General features: G+C 43.3%; 1 protein-coding gene across 2 annotated transcripts in view; it reads left to right on the forward strand.

Annotated features, from left to right (window-relative positions):
- Positions 1–8,441: 8,441 nt before the first annotated feature.
- Positions 8,442–16,526, forward strand: part of KIAA0319 (KIAA0319 ortholog) — a 32,365-nt gene continuing 24,280 nt past the window's right edge. The window contains exon 1 of one of the 2 annotated variants that reach the window (XM_068396735.1): positions 8,442–9,215. In XM_068396735.1, the coding sequence (XP_068252836.1) occupies positions 8,523–9,215 (693 nt within the window). In that variant the 5' untranslated portion in view covers positions 8,442–8,522. The remainder of the gene's footprint in view (positions 9,216–16,526) is intronic. The other variant, XM_068396736.1, reaches the window with a different exon arrangement.

Consider the following 16,526-nt stretch of genomic DNA (forward strand, 5'->3'; position numbering starts at 1 on the left):
CCTTCAATAGAAGGCAATACTGTGCAGTAAATACTGAATTTTGACTGTAGAGGATGTCACAGTTTTATGCTTTTGATAATGCTGTTAATTGTTAGCAGGCTAGTATATCCTCCATGTGCATATAGAAAGTCTTGTGTTCTTTCTTTAGTTGCAGCTTTGCTACCCACTCTTGATTTATCGGAGAACAAGACCATTACACTCAGACTCCTGGCTGTATTCCAAGCCTCTCCCTGTATCTTGGGTATCAGCACACAGTGTTTAGGGGCTAATACATTCTAGTATCACATACTATTTTAGTATAAATTTTAGTATTTATTTACTTCCATCTTGATAATTTGCAGTATTTTCCATCTAATTAATATTAACTCTAACTAAACTGGAAGGTACTTGCTGATTTCCAGGATATGTTTGCTAAAATACATCAGTGGATGCTCACTGTTGTTAAATCAAAATGACTTCTTTTTTGTGCAAGCTTTAAGGTGAATTGGCTCAGGCTTAGGAAGTTGCTAGATGTTCATTCTGAAGTTTTTCTCTGCACATGAGCTTGTGCTTCTAAAGGCTACTTTTTCTTTAAAAAAAAGTTTTCTTACCACTTGTTTTAACTTAAGATAAAGAGAAGGCTGACTTAATATAAGAAAGGTTTGACATTGCATCATGGGGAGAATAGAGAAATGGGCTCATTAGTGAATGTCTTCAGAAGAATATTGAAGAATATTCTCTGGTTTGTCAAAAGAAATTGAGGTGGGCTACTCTCTCCTGTTTAGATGACATTTCTTTTTTTAATTATTATTATTATTTTATGTGTGGTGGCTTTTGGCTAATAGTGTTTAATTGCTTTTCATTAATATGGTGTGTTGACCCTGACTGGCCACCAGCTGCCCAGCAAGTTCCTCTATCACTCCCCCTTCTCAACAAGACAGGAGAGAAAAATATGATTAAAAGCTCAGGGGTCGAGATCAGGACAAGGGAGATCACATACCAATCACAGTGAAGAGCAAACCAGACTTGACACAGGGAAGTTAAATACATTTTTTGCCAATTAATCAGAGCAGGATAATGAGAAGTGAGAACAAATCTAAAAACACCTTGCCCCACTTCTCCTTTCTTCCCAGGCTCAGCTTCACTCCCAACTCTTCTAACTCCTTCCCCTGAGTGACTCAGGGGCACAGCAAATGAGGGTTGCAGTCAGTTCATAACACTTCGTCTCTGCCACTCCTTCCCCCTCACATTCTTCCCCTGTTCCAGCGTGGCGTTCCTCCCGTGGCAGACAGTCCTTCACAAACTTTCCAACGTGGGTCCTTTCCATGGGCTGCAGTTCTTCAAGAACTGCTTCAGCGTGGGTCCTTTCCACGGGGTACAGTCCTTCAGGAATGGACTGCTCCAGCGTGGGTCCCCTGTGGGGTCACAGGTCCTGACAGAAAACATGCTTCTGTGTGGGTTTCTCTCCGTGGGGCTGCAGTTCCTGCCAGGAGGCTGCTTCAGCGCAGGCTCTCTGCAGGGTCACAGCTTCCTTCAGGGCTCATCTACCTGCTCCAGCGTGGGGTCTTCCACAGGCTGCAGGGGGATATCTGCTCCACCATGGACCTCCATGAGCTGCAGAAGGACAACTTGCTTCACCATGGTCTTTACCACAGGCTGCAGGGGAATCTTCGCTTTGGTGCCTGGAGCACCTCCTCTGCCTCCTTCACTGACCTTGGTGTCTGTAGCGTTGTTTTTTCTCGCATATTCTCACTTCTCTCTCCTGGCTGCTGCTGTTGCGCAGTGTTTTTTACCCCTTCTTAAATATGTTATCATAGAGGTGCTACCCGTGTCGCTCATGGGCTCAGCCTTGGCCAGTGGTGGGTTCCTCATGGAACTGGCTCTATATGATATGGGGGCAGCTTCTGATGTTTTCTCACATTACAGAATCACAGAATCAATCAGGTTGGAAGAGACCTCTGGGATCATCGAGTCCAACCATTGCCCTGACACCACCATGTCAACTAGACCATGGCACTGAGTGCCATGTCCAGTCTTTTCTTAAACACATCCAGAGATGGTGACTCCACCACCTCCCTGGGCAGCCCATTCCAATGTCTAATGACCCTTTCTGAGAAGAAGTCCATTCCCTCGCCCCTACCCCTCAACTACCAAAACCTTGCCGCATAAACCTGACACAATGAAAAGCGAAGCTAGAACAGTAGGTGGATCACACATATCTACCACTGACTAATGTTTGTGCCTCTCAGGAGGCTTGAGCTGCATGTGGCAATAGGTGTTAGTGTGTACCATGTGCGATGTCTCTGTCATGCAGCATCTCATGCAATTTGGGTGATCGACTTCCCAAACCTGGGGATGCAGCTCCTAATTTCTCCAGAGAGGCATTCCTTATAATACCAGTCTCATTTCACTGGCTTACATCCATTCATTGGTGAAATCAGCCTATATTGAAATAGATTTAAATTATTCTGCCCATTATTAATAATCAATGGTTTTTATGCTAATACATCAAAAAATGATTTTTTTTTTTTCCTATGAGAGATAGAAGACATTGGTTTCCACCACAGAAACAACAGTTTACTTTGCAACTGGGACTCCAGCACCTTGGAATCATTTCAGTCTAACTCGCATCTTGAGCAGGTGTAATCTAATCTGGCATTTGAGGCAGACCTTGCAAAATACTGCTATTAGAATGCATGACTGCAATTATAATGGCGTTCTTATGGCTGGTTCTCAGTTTTCTCATACTGTGTGTTCATGTTGTGGTGCTTTGTTCTGAGATTAGCCACTCCAACAAAAATGCAAAGATGGATTGGCAGGTAATTGCAGTCACAGGTATTGTGCAGTCTAGTCTCCTGTTTTTAACTCTGTGCAGCCCAGCCATACATAACAGGACTTCCCAGAGTCTTTACTAGACATCACCAGTATCCCTTTGTTTACTTAGGGGAGGGTGTTTCTAAATACATTACAAGCCATCAATTTTTAACACATTTCACCACTGCTGGTCTTGGACTTTGAAGAGTAAGATTAATACACTTTTCTTCCTATGTATCTCATGCATGAAACACAGGCCAGGAGTGTCAAAGGACACTTTAAAATGTAGGTGTGCCTTTGAAGTGGCACTGTAACCACTAGCCTAGGGTCTCAGTGCATTCTTTGTTACTTATACTGCCATGGCTAGATGTTCTAGTATTGTGTTCTGGTTCACACAGGTCTTTCCAGAGAGACGAGATGGTGTAGTGCCTGATTATGATCTCTGAGATTATAGTGAGTTATGCAGTATGCCAGGTTAGTTCACATTGTCCACGTCTGTTGGAAGTGGTCTGGTGTTTACTGGTGGAGTGATATAACGGCTTCACGCATGCACTACCCTTCTAGTCTCCAGCTGCAAATATCCAGTGTCATTGATGGGACAGATGAGCAGTCTGCTGAGTGATTCAGTGTGCTTAGATACTCGTGTGTAAGTGAAGGGGAGAATCGGCTGTGGGTTGGATGAATCATTTTGACAGGCCAGATCTGGTCTGTGGTTTGGGCCCATTTGGATTGTAAGCATATCCATAGCCTGGTTTAAAAAAAAAAAAAAAAAAAAAAAGGTGTGGGACAGGGAGGGAAATTGTTCTTTAGGTGTGGGGTTTTTTTTTTCCCCTCTTTAAATAGCACTTAGTTGATTTATTAGTGACAAACAGGGATAAGAACAATTCACGGAATGAAAACAGTACTTGGAGAGGAGCATCAGGCCCACTGAACTAATTAGGGAGCTTTGACAGATCCTGGACACAAGAAGTGAATGATGAACGTGATGAAGGCTGCTGTAATGGCCACAAGAGCTTTGCAGCTCATTATTTGTAGATGTAACTACAGTACTATTTGCTTTAGCTTTATGTTGAGGATTTGCTTTTATGTAACTGAGCATTTTTTTTGTCTATTTGTTTTCCTTCTGCTCCCCTTGCAGTGCTTATCTGCAGTTAGTGTCCTTACTGAGGCCCAAAAGAGCACTCTGGTATCCTGGATGTATCCCTGTTTAAAGACCAATGAGATTTCAAGGAAAGGGAGGGAAAACACCAAATAACCTAAAAGCAGCCTGTAGAAAAAGAATGAAAACACATTCATGGTGTACAGAGAGAGATGTCAGCTGATGCTAGAGGAACAGATGCAGTGACATTTCAGATGTTGATGAAGTTCTCAGCAATACTGCTTTTCGGGTTTTCAGGACAGTACTTTCTATAGGCCCTTACTAAAGCTTCTGGAGTGTAAGCCTTTTTCATCACTTACGATATAAAGCATACTTTTTAGTGGTTTATAATTCTGCTGTGGAAATTTACTCTAGCTTTAAAATTGGGGTTCAAGTTTTCCTCTTAGGTGACTGCAATTAAAAAAAAAGTTATTTTTATTTTGCTTCCAGAACCCTATCAAAATTGTTTCAATGTGTTGATATGGTGGTAGGAAAAACAAAACTTCTCACTGATACAGCATCTTTCCTCTCAAAGTTCACCAAAATGAGGTACAAGTTACTTGGATAGATAAACAAAATCATTAACTATAAAAATAGAATGGAACCAGTTTGTTGCTTAAAGAGAATGCAGGGAGCAGATGTCAAGAAAGCAGAGACAGTCCTACTCTTCCTGTAGGAAACTGCTGTAGAACCTTCCATGCTCATGTAGTTCAGAGGCTTTCAGGATGTGAGAATAGTGTGCCACATGACCTCTCGGTGCTGTGCTGCCAGCAAGAAGGTAATGGGAGGTGATTCTGGTCAAATGGCGTCACTGGTGAGGCCTCACCTTGAATACTGTGTCCAGTTCTGGGCCCCGCACTTCAAGAAAGTTGTTGAGGTGTTGGAGCGAGTCCAGAGGAGGGCGACCAAGCTGGTGAAGGGTCTGGAGGGTCTGACCTACGAGGAACGGCTGAGGGAGCTGGGGTTGTTTAGCCTGGAGAAGAGGAGGCTCAGAGGTGACCTTATTGCAGTCTACAACTACCTGAAGGGAGGTTGTAGTGAAGTGGGAGTCGGCCTCTTCTCCCAGGCAACTAGCGATAGGACAAGAGGACACAGCCTCAAGCTTCGCCAGGTTCAGGTTAGACATTAGAAAGAATTTCTTTTCAGAAAGGGTTATTAGACATTGGAACGGGCTGCCCAGGGAGGTGGTGGAGTCACCATCTCTGGATGTGTTTAAGAAAAGCCTGGACATGGCACTTAGTGCCATGGTCTAGTTGACATGGTGGTGTCAGGGCAATGGTTGGACTCGATGATCCCAGAGGTCTCTTCCAACCTGATTGATTCTGTGATTCTGTGAAATGTGACTTTTCTTGGTGCAAGGTCTGAATCTGAGCTCTTCTCCTCTATTGCACATTCCCTCTTGCCTTCTTTCTGCTTCTTGTTGTACTGCCCGCTGCTAGGGAAAACAAATAGACCAGCCCACAAGTGGGTAGTTGTGTCCTTGCAGGGTTTCAGACTGGGGTTATTATCCCTAGTACACTGTCACAATTTGCTACTTACTGACTAAAGAATATTTGCCTCCAGGTCATTCAAGTGCTCATGGTTGTGTGAGCCTGACAGAGAGGAGGGAGAGCTTCTGTTAGGTTCTGCAGTTAGTCTCTGTGTCCAGTTGAGGAAGGGTCTCCAGCCATCTGTAATAGAGGAACAGCTCTGCTCCTTCTGGGCTCTTGACATGAGTGGACTCATGCACAAAGATGTGAAAGAGTGTTGGAGTGCAGCTCAAAGAAGGGTGTGGATGTTTCTTCTCTAAAGGAATTAGTCTCTTTAAAATGAAGCTATATTCCACAGTGTGACTGTTTATTAGGGTTTTGGTGGGGAGTATGCTTTTTTTTGGGGGGTAACCAGCTTGCCTGAGTAGGTCTCTGGATATGTCAGTGTTGTCCTACTGTAGACATAACAAGGTACAGCTGAAAGAAGGGGGCTTGCAGAACTCTTAGGCTGTTGATGGCTTTGAGGGCTCGTAATAAAGGGAAGCGGTCTTTCTCTTGGTAACCTGACTGAGTACTTCTGAAACAGTAAACAGAATTGCATGATGAATTTTTTGCCATTACTCATCAGAGTAGAACAGTGCTTTAATTTCTGAGTTCAGTTAACTGAAGGAAAACAGCTGTGCTATGACCTCAGACAGCAGGTAATGGTTTAGCAGACACAAAGGTTACTATGTGACTTTTCATGTAGCGCACTTTCAGTAAATTTTCTGTAAATAAGAGACCTTGCTCTCTCTTACTTGAGCCCATTGCAGACTGGAGATTCAACGGGGTGAAGGGGAATATGAAATTAGAGATCAGATTAAGTTCACTCTTAAGTAGATCTTACATATTTTCCAACTGAAGACAGTTAATGGACACACCTAGAGTCAGGCTGAAATAGCCTGCTGAATTCATCCATTCATACCCACCTATTGCTAGAATTTAACTCAGGTGTAACTCTAGCTGAAGCAAGAGATGAAACTTTGATGACTTTCATATTTGGATTGCACTGTTAGATTTAATTCAGAGTTGGTGGGGAAAAAAATTTTCCCATTGTACAGAAATTCTGAAGCTTAATGTTTTTTCCATTCCTTATTGGGATGAAACCAAGGTCTTCTGACATTTGAGAACGGGGGTAGCGAAGGTCTGTGGCCAGGATGCTTGCTTGGGAGATTTAGGTTCGAAGTCATGCATTATTTTAGGAATATGCTGGACTTGTTTCTCTCTATGGCTAATGAAACCCCATCAATTTTGTGGGAGGTTGACTCTGCAGTGTGATAGCTGATGTATCAAGCTGAAAGTGGCAGAGTAAGATTTGAAGCTTTGTTTGACATCAGGCTGAGTGAGGACTTGAAGTCTGGCCTCAGGTTAGAGTTTTGGATTATTTCAATTGTGTAAGTCTGTCTCCAAGACAAGAATTGTTGGTCATTCTTTTCTGAACAAATAAATAATGAAACTTTCAAATTTCTTTTAACATGTTGGTCACTTTCTCCTTCAGGGATGAGGTAAGGAAGGGAAGGGATAAAAACAGCCCTCACAGGAGTTTTTTGACCCACCTTAATAGTGCTGTTCCTAAAGTATTAATTGTAATAAGTTGCTACTGACCTAATATTGCACATTCACAGAGAGTTGTATTTCTGTTTTACCCTATTAAAGGCCTGTTTCTCATCTCCCTGCTGACTTACAGGATTAACTAAATTGATACAGATTAAAAAAGGACAGAATGATTAAATGGGCTGCCTGACTCCTAGACTTTATTTTAACCCAGAGCTCTGCTGCCTCCCCTGTCCAAAGTTGTGCGGACAACTTAAAGGAGAGACTTGTGATGACAATTCAGAGTCTCTGCCAGGGTCTTATGTTCTTGGAGGTGAAAGGGAATGTAGAGGAAATATTTATATGCAGTGTGAAAGAAAAAAATGCACAAATCCTGAGCATCTCCTGGGTACAGATAAAGATACTTCATGTCTGGGCTATGTTAGAACAGGGTAGGTTGTTTTAAATTCATGTTCCCCTGGACAGATTTTTCATTGAAAGTGTAAAGTGGAAGAGTAAACAGCATCCCAGCTCTGTGTTAGCTCCACAGTGGTGACATCTTGTTTTCATTGATTGGGTTAGCAAGTCTAGTTGAAAACCATGTTAAGAAGAATATCCTGGTTTACTCAACTGTTTTTTGAAGCATGGTCAGATTTTGCAAGTTGCATTTTGGAGAGAGGAATTCTGAAGAGCAGTTGTAACCTATAACCAGGAAAAAAAACACGTAGAAAAGATGTTAAAAATGACTGACATATACACTAGGTTGATTCATGCACACTTCACACTCGGTCTGTGATGTGCTATGAAAATAATTCTGATATCATACTAAAAGATTACAACTTCACTGCAAAGGGAAGAAGGATGCTCCTGGAGCAAGCTCTTGGGATTTTACATGAACTAACAGTTAAAGCAGCAAAAGTTTAAGAATTTGATCCAGTTTTTATATTAAGCCTAGCAATTATGTTGGTGTGAGGGACTCTTCATGAAGTTCAAGTGAGATGGCAAATGTTTCTCCTATATAGATTTTTGCTACCTTCTCCCTCAAATGAAACAATGACATGTTACAGCATCTTATTTGATCTTTGTTTTAAAACGTGTTTTGCTCACTATGCTGTGGGGTTAATGGAGGGTACCCCATTATTTTTTTCATGTTTCCTGCTCTGTTCTTATTTTTAAGTATTGGCAACTCACTTTAATCTCTTTATGTATTCGTAGCAAGGGAGTAAGAGGTACTTTGCAAAACGTATCAAGATCCTACACTGGAAAATCCTCCAAAGTACAAATACTACTGCAAAGGGACATACTGAAAAAAAAGTAGTGGTGTTGTTAGTGAAAGGAAATGAGTTTTTGTTTTAAGCAAGGTACCACCTGTCTTTATCTTGTCTCCTGTGATAAGCCGTTTCTGGTCACAATAAACTATATTATGGCTTGGTTGTAGTGTTGTGCCTTATGTTGGTGATGTTGTTTCAGGTTCCCGTTGTGAGCAGTGCCGAGAAGGAGCCACATACTCAGGTGCAGTAATATCTCCCAACTTAGAAACCACTAAAATTATGCGAGTTCCTCATGCTATATCAGTGTCCGACTGCATCGCAGCATGTTGTGACCTCTCTGGTTGTGACTTGTCCTGGATGTTTGAACGACGCTGTTACATCGTGAACTGCCAGCACAAAGAGAATTGTGAACCTAAAAAAATTGAAACTGTAAAGTCCTATCTTACTTTTGTGCTGAGGCCTTCTCAGAGACCAGCCTCGCTGCTAGGATTTGGGCAAGTGATCCCAAGCATGGTCCACTCTGTGGGACTCCAGAATGAGCCATCTGAGGAAGTGAGTAGCCTCAAGGAGCTGTCTCTGCTTGGCAAAGATCACAGCCTTGAGGAGATACCTGAATACATTGATGATTATAAAGAGTTCGAGCAGGACCCCTTTCAGATGAGCATCAAACATGAGCAGAAGGAGAGCACGGATTATGCTGACTGGGGCCTGATAGTGGCAGGTGAAAATGACTTCAACTCTTCAGTGGGCGATGATGGAGATAACCAGGAAGACTTTGCTGAAAAGAAAGGGGATGCTGGGAAGGTGGAAAGCCTTCTGAATAAAAACAGCTCTGAATTGAGCTCTGTCACTGAACACTCCATAGAGAGGTTGCCATCTCTCCCAGAGATTACACCATTCCCCAGGAGGACATCTGAAAGCGAAGCAGCTGTTCAACTTCTTACAAAACCTGATGATGCTTTGCAAAAAGAGGTATGTGTGCCCCTCGGGAAGCAGGCAGAGTATGGTGAGGCTACTTTGTGCTTGTTTTGTTTTTCAAATCAAATTGGGTTATTGCTTTGTTGTAACCCTAACACTCAAATAACTTACAGCCCTATTACAGTGTAGAAAAGGCTGAAGGGGAAAGGATTGTCTTAGTAGGCAGATGAATCACTAAAGGACTCTGTCGTGGTTTAACCCCAGCTGACAACTAAGCACCACACAGCCACTTGCTCACTCCCCCTGGTTGGGATGGGAGAGAGAAGTGGAAGAGTAAAAGTAAGAAAACTTGTGGGTTGAGTTAAAGACAGTTTAATAGGTAAAGTAAAAGCTGTGTGCACAGGCAAAGCAAAATGAGGAATTCATTTACTGCTTCCCATCGGCAGGCAGGTGTTCAGCCATCTCCAAAGCAGGGCTCCATCACGTGTAACGGTGACTTGGGAAGACAAACGCCATCACTTTGAACGTTTCCCCCCTTCCTCCTTCTTCCCTCAGCTTCATATGCTGAGCACAGGCTCTTTTCTGTCAGATGCTAGGGGGCAGACCTCCTTTTGGGATACTGGGGTGTTTCTTTGGAAGTGTACAGATGAGTGGGCTTGGACCTGGTGTAATAGGAGGGTTACGGTATTCTTCCCTTCTGATCCTTGGTGACTCATTAGAAGAAGTTAGCTTGAGCAATACTGTTGGACTCTCTAGCGTCCAAAGGCCAAGACCAGTAAACATAAGGTCCTCCATTAATAAAATTAAGCCTGTTCTATGGGTTTCATGTTCGTAATGCATAGTGGTGTTACAGATGTAAATACCTTTTATAATGCTTTTAAAACATATAAGTGAGACAAGGTACATAAGGAGGGACGGTGGTGGGTTTGGACTATAATGTACAGCAGAATAAAGTGAGTAAGGTGTTTTTGTTCTCAGAATTCTTTTCTTGAGTCTGGCAATAAGAAAAATAAGTTAAATACATAAAACCTAATTTAGATACTTAAGTGAGGTGCACCTATTCTCTATTTATGCCAACCAGTTTGATTAGTTGGGACTAAAGGGGCTCTGGTTTCTTAAGAACAGGGTGGGATCAGTGGGAAACTTGAAACAGGATTTGAAGTCAGCATTTACTGTGTTTGTCACACACCCCTGCTAGAGGGAAGAGGCAATTAAGCAATGTTAGCTGGATTGCTCTAAATTCCACCAGATTTTGTAACCAGCAGCTACCTGTCTCTTGCTGTAAAATGATAATTGATTGTCATTACTATAGGGAAGAAAAATATGTATAAATAAGAAAGGTGCATGAAATCTGTGACAGCTGAGGTTCTTGGAGGGGATGAATGACATGGCAAAAGTACGTGTGGAGAACAGCAAGTCTTAAGACTTAAGGTACAATCTAACTTGGATGCCACTGTAGCCTAGAGGTGCAGCTGTTTCTGGGCTCAGCTTTGAGATCATTAGATATTCTGAAAAATTCTGGGGTTCTTGAGGGGCCTCTGGAAGTGCTGGAAGGAACATGAGTGGTTGCTGCAGCTGGGAGAGGATGGCTAGCAGAGGCTGGAGCCTCTGGCAGCTTCTCACAACCTCTGTCAGCTGTTCTTGATCAAAGGATGCTTTGGGCTTTTGCCCTAGTTGGCTCATGATCAGGGAGGGTGAGGCACCCTTTCAGCAGGTGCTAGGGGGAGGCCTAGGAGCTCTGCCTAGAGATGGCAGTGGGCTAATCAAGAGCTTATTGGTCAGGGCTGGCAAGCCAACTGTTGTGGGCGACATCAGGGTACATATCTGCTCCAGACTGTCTGGTCAGGAAGTAGATGAAGCCTTCAGGCAACTGGGTGGAGCCTTATATTCACAGCCCCTGGTCCTCATGAGGGATTTAAGCCACACCAATACCTACTGGGAGGGCAAGAGAGCAGGGCACAAGCAGTGCAGGAGGTTTCTGGAGTGCATTGATGATAACTTCTTGACAGAGGTGATTGTGGAGCTGACAAGGAGAGAGGCTCTGCTGGATCTCACCCTTGCAGGCAAGGAGGGATTGGTCAGGGATGTGGCCATGAGGTGGTGGAGTTCAGACTCCTGAGGGGGGTGGGAATAAGTGAATAAGCAGGGTCACAGCCATGGGCTTCAGGAGAGCAGCCTTTGGCTTGTTGTGGGATCTGCTTGGAGGAATCCAAAGGGAGACTGTCCTGGAGATAAGTGGGGACTGTGAGAGCTGGTTGCTTTTCAAGCACAGGAGGCTGGGGTCAGTACATGGCAGTTTCCTTTTTGCCACTTGTTGCTTTTTTCTCTTTTCTGCCACTGTTCCTTTCTTCTTACATGTTTCTTCTGCTCCGGTGTGGGCTTCTCTGTGGGCCTCAGTCCCCTGGGAGGTGGCATGAAGTGCCTCCTTCCAAGAGGGTGTCTCCAGCCCTGTGCCCAATGGTGTCCCCTTCCACATGTTCCTTCTCATGTCTCCTGTTGTGCATCCTCCCCACCTCCTACTGTGTCCCTTGCCCTCAGTGGCTATTGCCCTTTCTTAACTATGTCTGAGTGGTTGCAGGGTTGGCGCGTGGTGGCTTGTTTCTATCCATTGCCAAACTGTCTGGGACCACAGGGGTGACTCCTGCGGCCAGTCCTCTGCCACCCAAACCCTGCCGTTATGCCTAACACGAACTTCTGGCTTGGCTTCAAGTTTTTCTGGTTTGGGAACTGCACTTGTGACTCTAGTGAAAAAGATGCTGCCTGTGATAAATTCTGGTGATAGGATTTCCTTCTTACGTCTCTGTCTCCAGCAAGCAGACATTTTAATCAAATCTCGTATGGATTGTTCAGGCACATATTTGTGTTTCCTTCTGAAAAAAATGTTTATTTGGAAACCAGATTTTGTTATTAAGGAAGTCTTAAATTTTTATACTGGATTAGAAATGCTGAGATGTTTCAAAATAGTTTCCTCACTCATAATCCAAATTACCTCTCAAACTGTGGTCTTTTTGTATAGGTTATGACAATGTGAAGGTCTTAAAACCATTTTTGCTAATAACTTTGATGAAATACCATCCGTTTATTGCATGTTATACAGTATTTTCCTATCCTCCACTTAATTCTGCCACAGAAGTTCTAGAGCTCTGTTCCTAGATCTGTGCTGATGTGGTCCCTTCTGCAGCTTCCAGACAAAGCTGTTTTGACAAGCAAGACAGAGCACGCTGGCAGAAATGCGGTTCCCTCCCTTCACGGTAGTCAGCAGGATGCAGTGTCCTCAGGTGCTGTGTTCTTTGAGCAAGGACCTGGAGAGAGATTTTTAGACTGTGAGACCAGCCAAACACAGGCCTCTGGAGTCTGTGCCCTGGGAGCATCCTTGCCATAAATACAGTCAGGTGGAGGGGTGTTCTGTATGTGGCTTGGGATGGAGCATGTGGGGTTTGTCAGTTAATGGAGTAACATGACTTTTGGGTTTACATTAGAGTTCAGAGTGATCTTGTAGACTGTCACCCTCTAGCAGCTCGATAACATGAATACATTTAGAAATCTGTGCGGAGTAAATGCTGTCAAGCTGCCCAAAACAGAAACCTGCAGTGCTGCCTGTCCTTGAAGTGAGACACCTGTGAAGTATTAATTGTCTTTTTAAAATTTCTGGTGAACTGCTGATACGTGTTAAAGAAAATTGGCAGAGTCCGGGTCTCTAGGTTTGCTGATTATTTATTGAAGCAACTCAGAGTTGGACCACCACTGCAGTGAATGGTACCTGACTCAAATTCACTATCAGTTTATATAGAAACTAATAAGTAGTTACATCACAAACTTCTCATGAGCTTCTGTTAAAATTCCACTATTTCAATTCCTCTTTCTTCATTTGTCAAGAGTCCACAAAAGTCCATTCTTCTCCATTGGTCAGCTGATCTTTATCTTCTGGTTCCACTTCGGCTCCAGTCAACACCCCATCCTTAATGTTCTTGCTGTGATCAGCGTCCCGTCTTGATCCGGTTTGACCAGAGTCTGGTTTCCACTGCCAGCGTCTCCTAAATATTAACCTAAAATAGCTGAAGTCTATTCAGAACCTCATTTCTATTAATTCTTATTTCTAAGTATTCTATATTCTTTTAAGGTCAAAAAGGTTAACCGTACATCCTTTTTACTAGAATCATCAGAAATTAGTACTTCTAGGCCTACTTCTGCTTAGCTACTCATTAAGCTTGACTAATGATTTGTTCAGTCATAGGTCAGGATTATACAAAGGAGCTTTGAGAACAATATTCATGGATTGTGAAAAGCCACCTGTGTTTATTCAGATAGACTTATATTAATTATTCTATTCTTAATTCTATTTCATCTCTATTGATTCTTATTTGCTTAATTCATGAGAACTTCTACAACAATTATGTGAAAATTTCTACAACAATATGTGAAGCAAGGTGAGGTTTTTCAGGTCTTAGCAGTAGCTGGAATCTGACTATACTGATGATACAATGTTTCAAACATTTATTCAATAGGTTAGGCCTGAGTTGATTGTTGAGTTTATTGCATTTGCAGGAATAAGGGTGCAGTCAAAATGCATAAAGCTCTACCTAAGAAAGTTTAAGATGGCTGACAGAATACATGTGATGAAGTGCCTTTTAAAGTCTGATTGATATGCCTTCAGAGCTGATATTTAAGAGTTAGAATGAAGTGGAATATCAGAGATGTTCATGTTTTATTTTGGCTTTGTTTTAGTCGTGAGGCCTGTGAATGCTAAACAGTCCTGTTTGGTTAAAAATGCATTGACGTGATCCCTAGGGGATGTATGAGACTCTTGAAAGATGTTTTGATATTTAGATTTACCTGTCAAAATATTTTTTTCTTTCTTGAAGTCTGCACTTCATATCATACAGTATGATGGTTTGCTATTTTGCATCTTCCCAACTACACAATTAGTAGAGGTCATACTTGCTGAAATCATTAGACAGATAACTGCATGGAGGGAAGGAAGGAGAAGCAGACCAGTGACAGAGCAGTGTTTCACTGCTGACAGAGCTGGTTTCCATAAGATTTTCCAGATAAATGAGAAAGAGCAAATGGTACTGCAGTTGTGTAGTAGTCCTATGTGCCAAGGGACATAGAAGAAACACTGCTGGGGAAGTAGTCATATAAAACACAACACTAGCAGGTCTTGACTCACCAGAGTCCTGGTCAATTGTCTTTAGGAATACTTGAAGAAGATGCTTCCTTGAGGGGAAAAGGTGGGTTGCCTGCAGGGTCAGGAGGGAGCAAGGCAGCATGGTTGGGCTTGTCCTTGCCATTCATGGGGTGAAAAGAAAGTACCCAATCTGTGGGGTCAGCCAGGGACCAGAAGTGGGGAAGGATCCCCCTTGGCATAATGCTGTTGCCTGCACTGTAACTTTGAGCTTCTCCAGGGAACTGCATGAGTATTTTTTCCCTTTTGGATTATGGAGATGTTCTTGTTTTCTGTTGGAATTCTCAAGAGATTTGCACTCATCAAACCCCAAGAACTGAAGGACATGGGCGCTGATGGTTGGTGTGTTTATTTTGTAACAAGCAGTAGTGGCTGTACAGGTGGGTAAAAGCAAAAAAAAAAAAAAGAAACCACAAAGCCCATACCAACAGAACTGCCTACCCTACTCACTTTCCGAAAGAGTCCTCCTTTTCTTTCCTTTTTATTTCAGTTCCCAAGCTGGAATTCAGATTAATCTTGCACTCCACATCTGCTCCAGTGTATGTCTCAGTAATAGTTTCTGCCTGAGAACTCTATTTCTGATCTTGCCCCTCCCCTAGTTATCTGCTGCAGGCTAACGCTCTTAGTTTAAGCTATTTTTTCAGCTGTGACACTGCTTCAGATGTGACAGTGTCACAGGGCACCTTTTTTGACTGCAGAATCTTGCCTAGGCTTGCTGACTGAAGAGGTGTTTGGTGCCAATGCAGAAGAGAGTGTCCCAGGAAAGGTATGTTTGAAGTGACTTTGTCCCCACCCGTCCTACAAAGCCAGGATGGCTGCTTCTCAGCTCTTAGATTGGCAAGGGACCAGGAGAGGAGGAAAGCCAGAGGAAGCTCAGAAAATTAAATATCCCTTGGATGAGGAAGGCAGAAACACTTTGTTTTGCCAGAGTGTGGTAAAAAGGATCTTTCTGGAAGATGTGGGATGGAGTGAGTATGTAAAGGAGAGCTTTCTGGAGGAAAGGCCTTTTGTCAAGGTATGAGGCAGGACGGTCTTGGGGCTCTACCTGTGCATAATAATGTTGTCAAGGGTGTGATTCCTGCTGAGGGTCTAGGGTTGGCATGCTGAAGGCACTTTCTTAGGGGAGCTGCAGTCCCTGATCCTTCTGTCAGTGTCCCAGCTGCTCAGAGAGATCTTCTTACTGTGTTCATATTGAGCAGAGCTGGAGGTGTGTTCACAAAGGTACTTGCATCGTCTGCGTTGTGGACCTGTCTGGAGGTACAGCTTTTGGTGTGGTCCTTGGCATCCTCACAGGGTAGGCAGCCACAGTCCCCAACACTGCTATCCCTGTCCCAGCTGCACAGGTGTCTTTTCTCTCTGTTGTTGTTGAAGGCAGAGGTGGAGTTACAGATGACTTCCATGCTCTCTGTTTCCTCGCAGGCTGGGAAGCAACAGTCTCTGGCATCGATTTCACATTGCCAGATGCACAGGGATCTTTTCCTCCTGCCCACATCCAAGGCAGAGCTGCTCTGATTTCCCAGGGAGGCAACAGACTGCAGAGTGAAAGTGGAGCACCTGAAAGAAGAAGAGAAGCTGGTAGCTGGGGCTGTTCAGCCTTGAGCAGAGAGGGTTCAGGGGGATCTCACCAATGTATATAAATAACTGATGGCAGGAGTGAAGATGATAGAACCAGGCTCTTTTCAGTTCTGCCCAGTGACAGAATGAGGCAATGTACACAAATTGAAATACAGGGAATTCTATTTAAACACTGAAATCCATCTTTTTGTTTTTTCCTGTGAGGATGGTCAAACACTGGAAGAGGTTTTCCAGCGAGGTTGTGGATTCTCTGTCCTTAGAGATATTCAAAACCTGACTGGACGTGGTCCTGAGCAACCTGCTGTAGCTGACCCTGCTTTGAGGAGAGGGGTTGGACTAGGCTATCTCCAGAGGTCCCTTCCCACCTCAGCCATTCTGTGATATGAGCCTGCATTTTACCAACCTTCGTAGTCCTATGCTTCAGTTAATAGAACATGTACAAATAATAGCAGTATGTTATGTCTTCCTGCGCCACACACAGTAGCCAAATTGGCAAAATGCTTTTCTCTAGATCTTAGGTCAGAAATAAGTCTTGAGAACATAAGGAAAAACTATTGGCCCGTTCAGACTAATGTATCTTTGAAAGGTTATGGGGTCTGAGAGAG

The sequence above is a fragment of the Nyctibius grandis genome, chromosome 3 (assembly GCF_013368605.1).
Source record: "Nyctibius grandis isolate bNycGra1 chromosome 3, bNycGra1.pri, whole genome shotgun sequence".
Classification (NCBI taxonomy): Eukaryota; Metazoa; Chordata; class Aves; order Nyctibiiformes; family Nyctibiidae; genus Nyctibius; species Nyctibius grandis.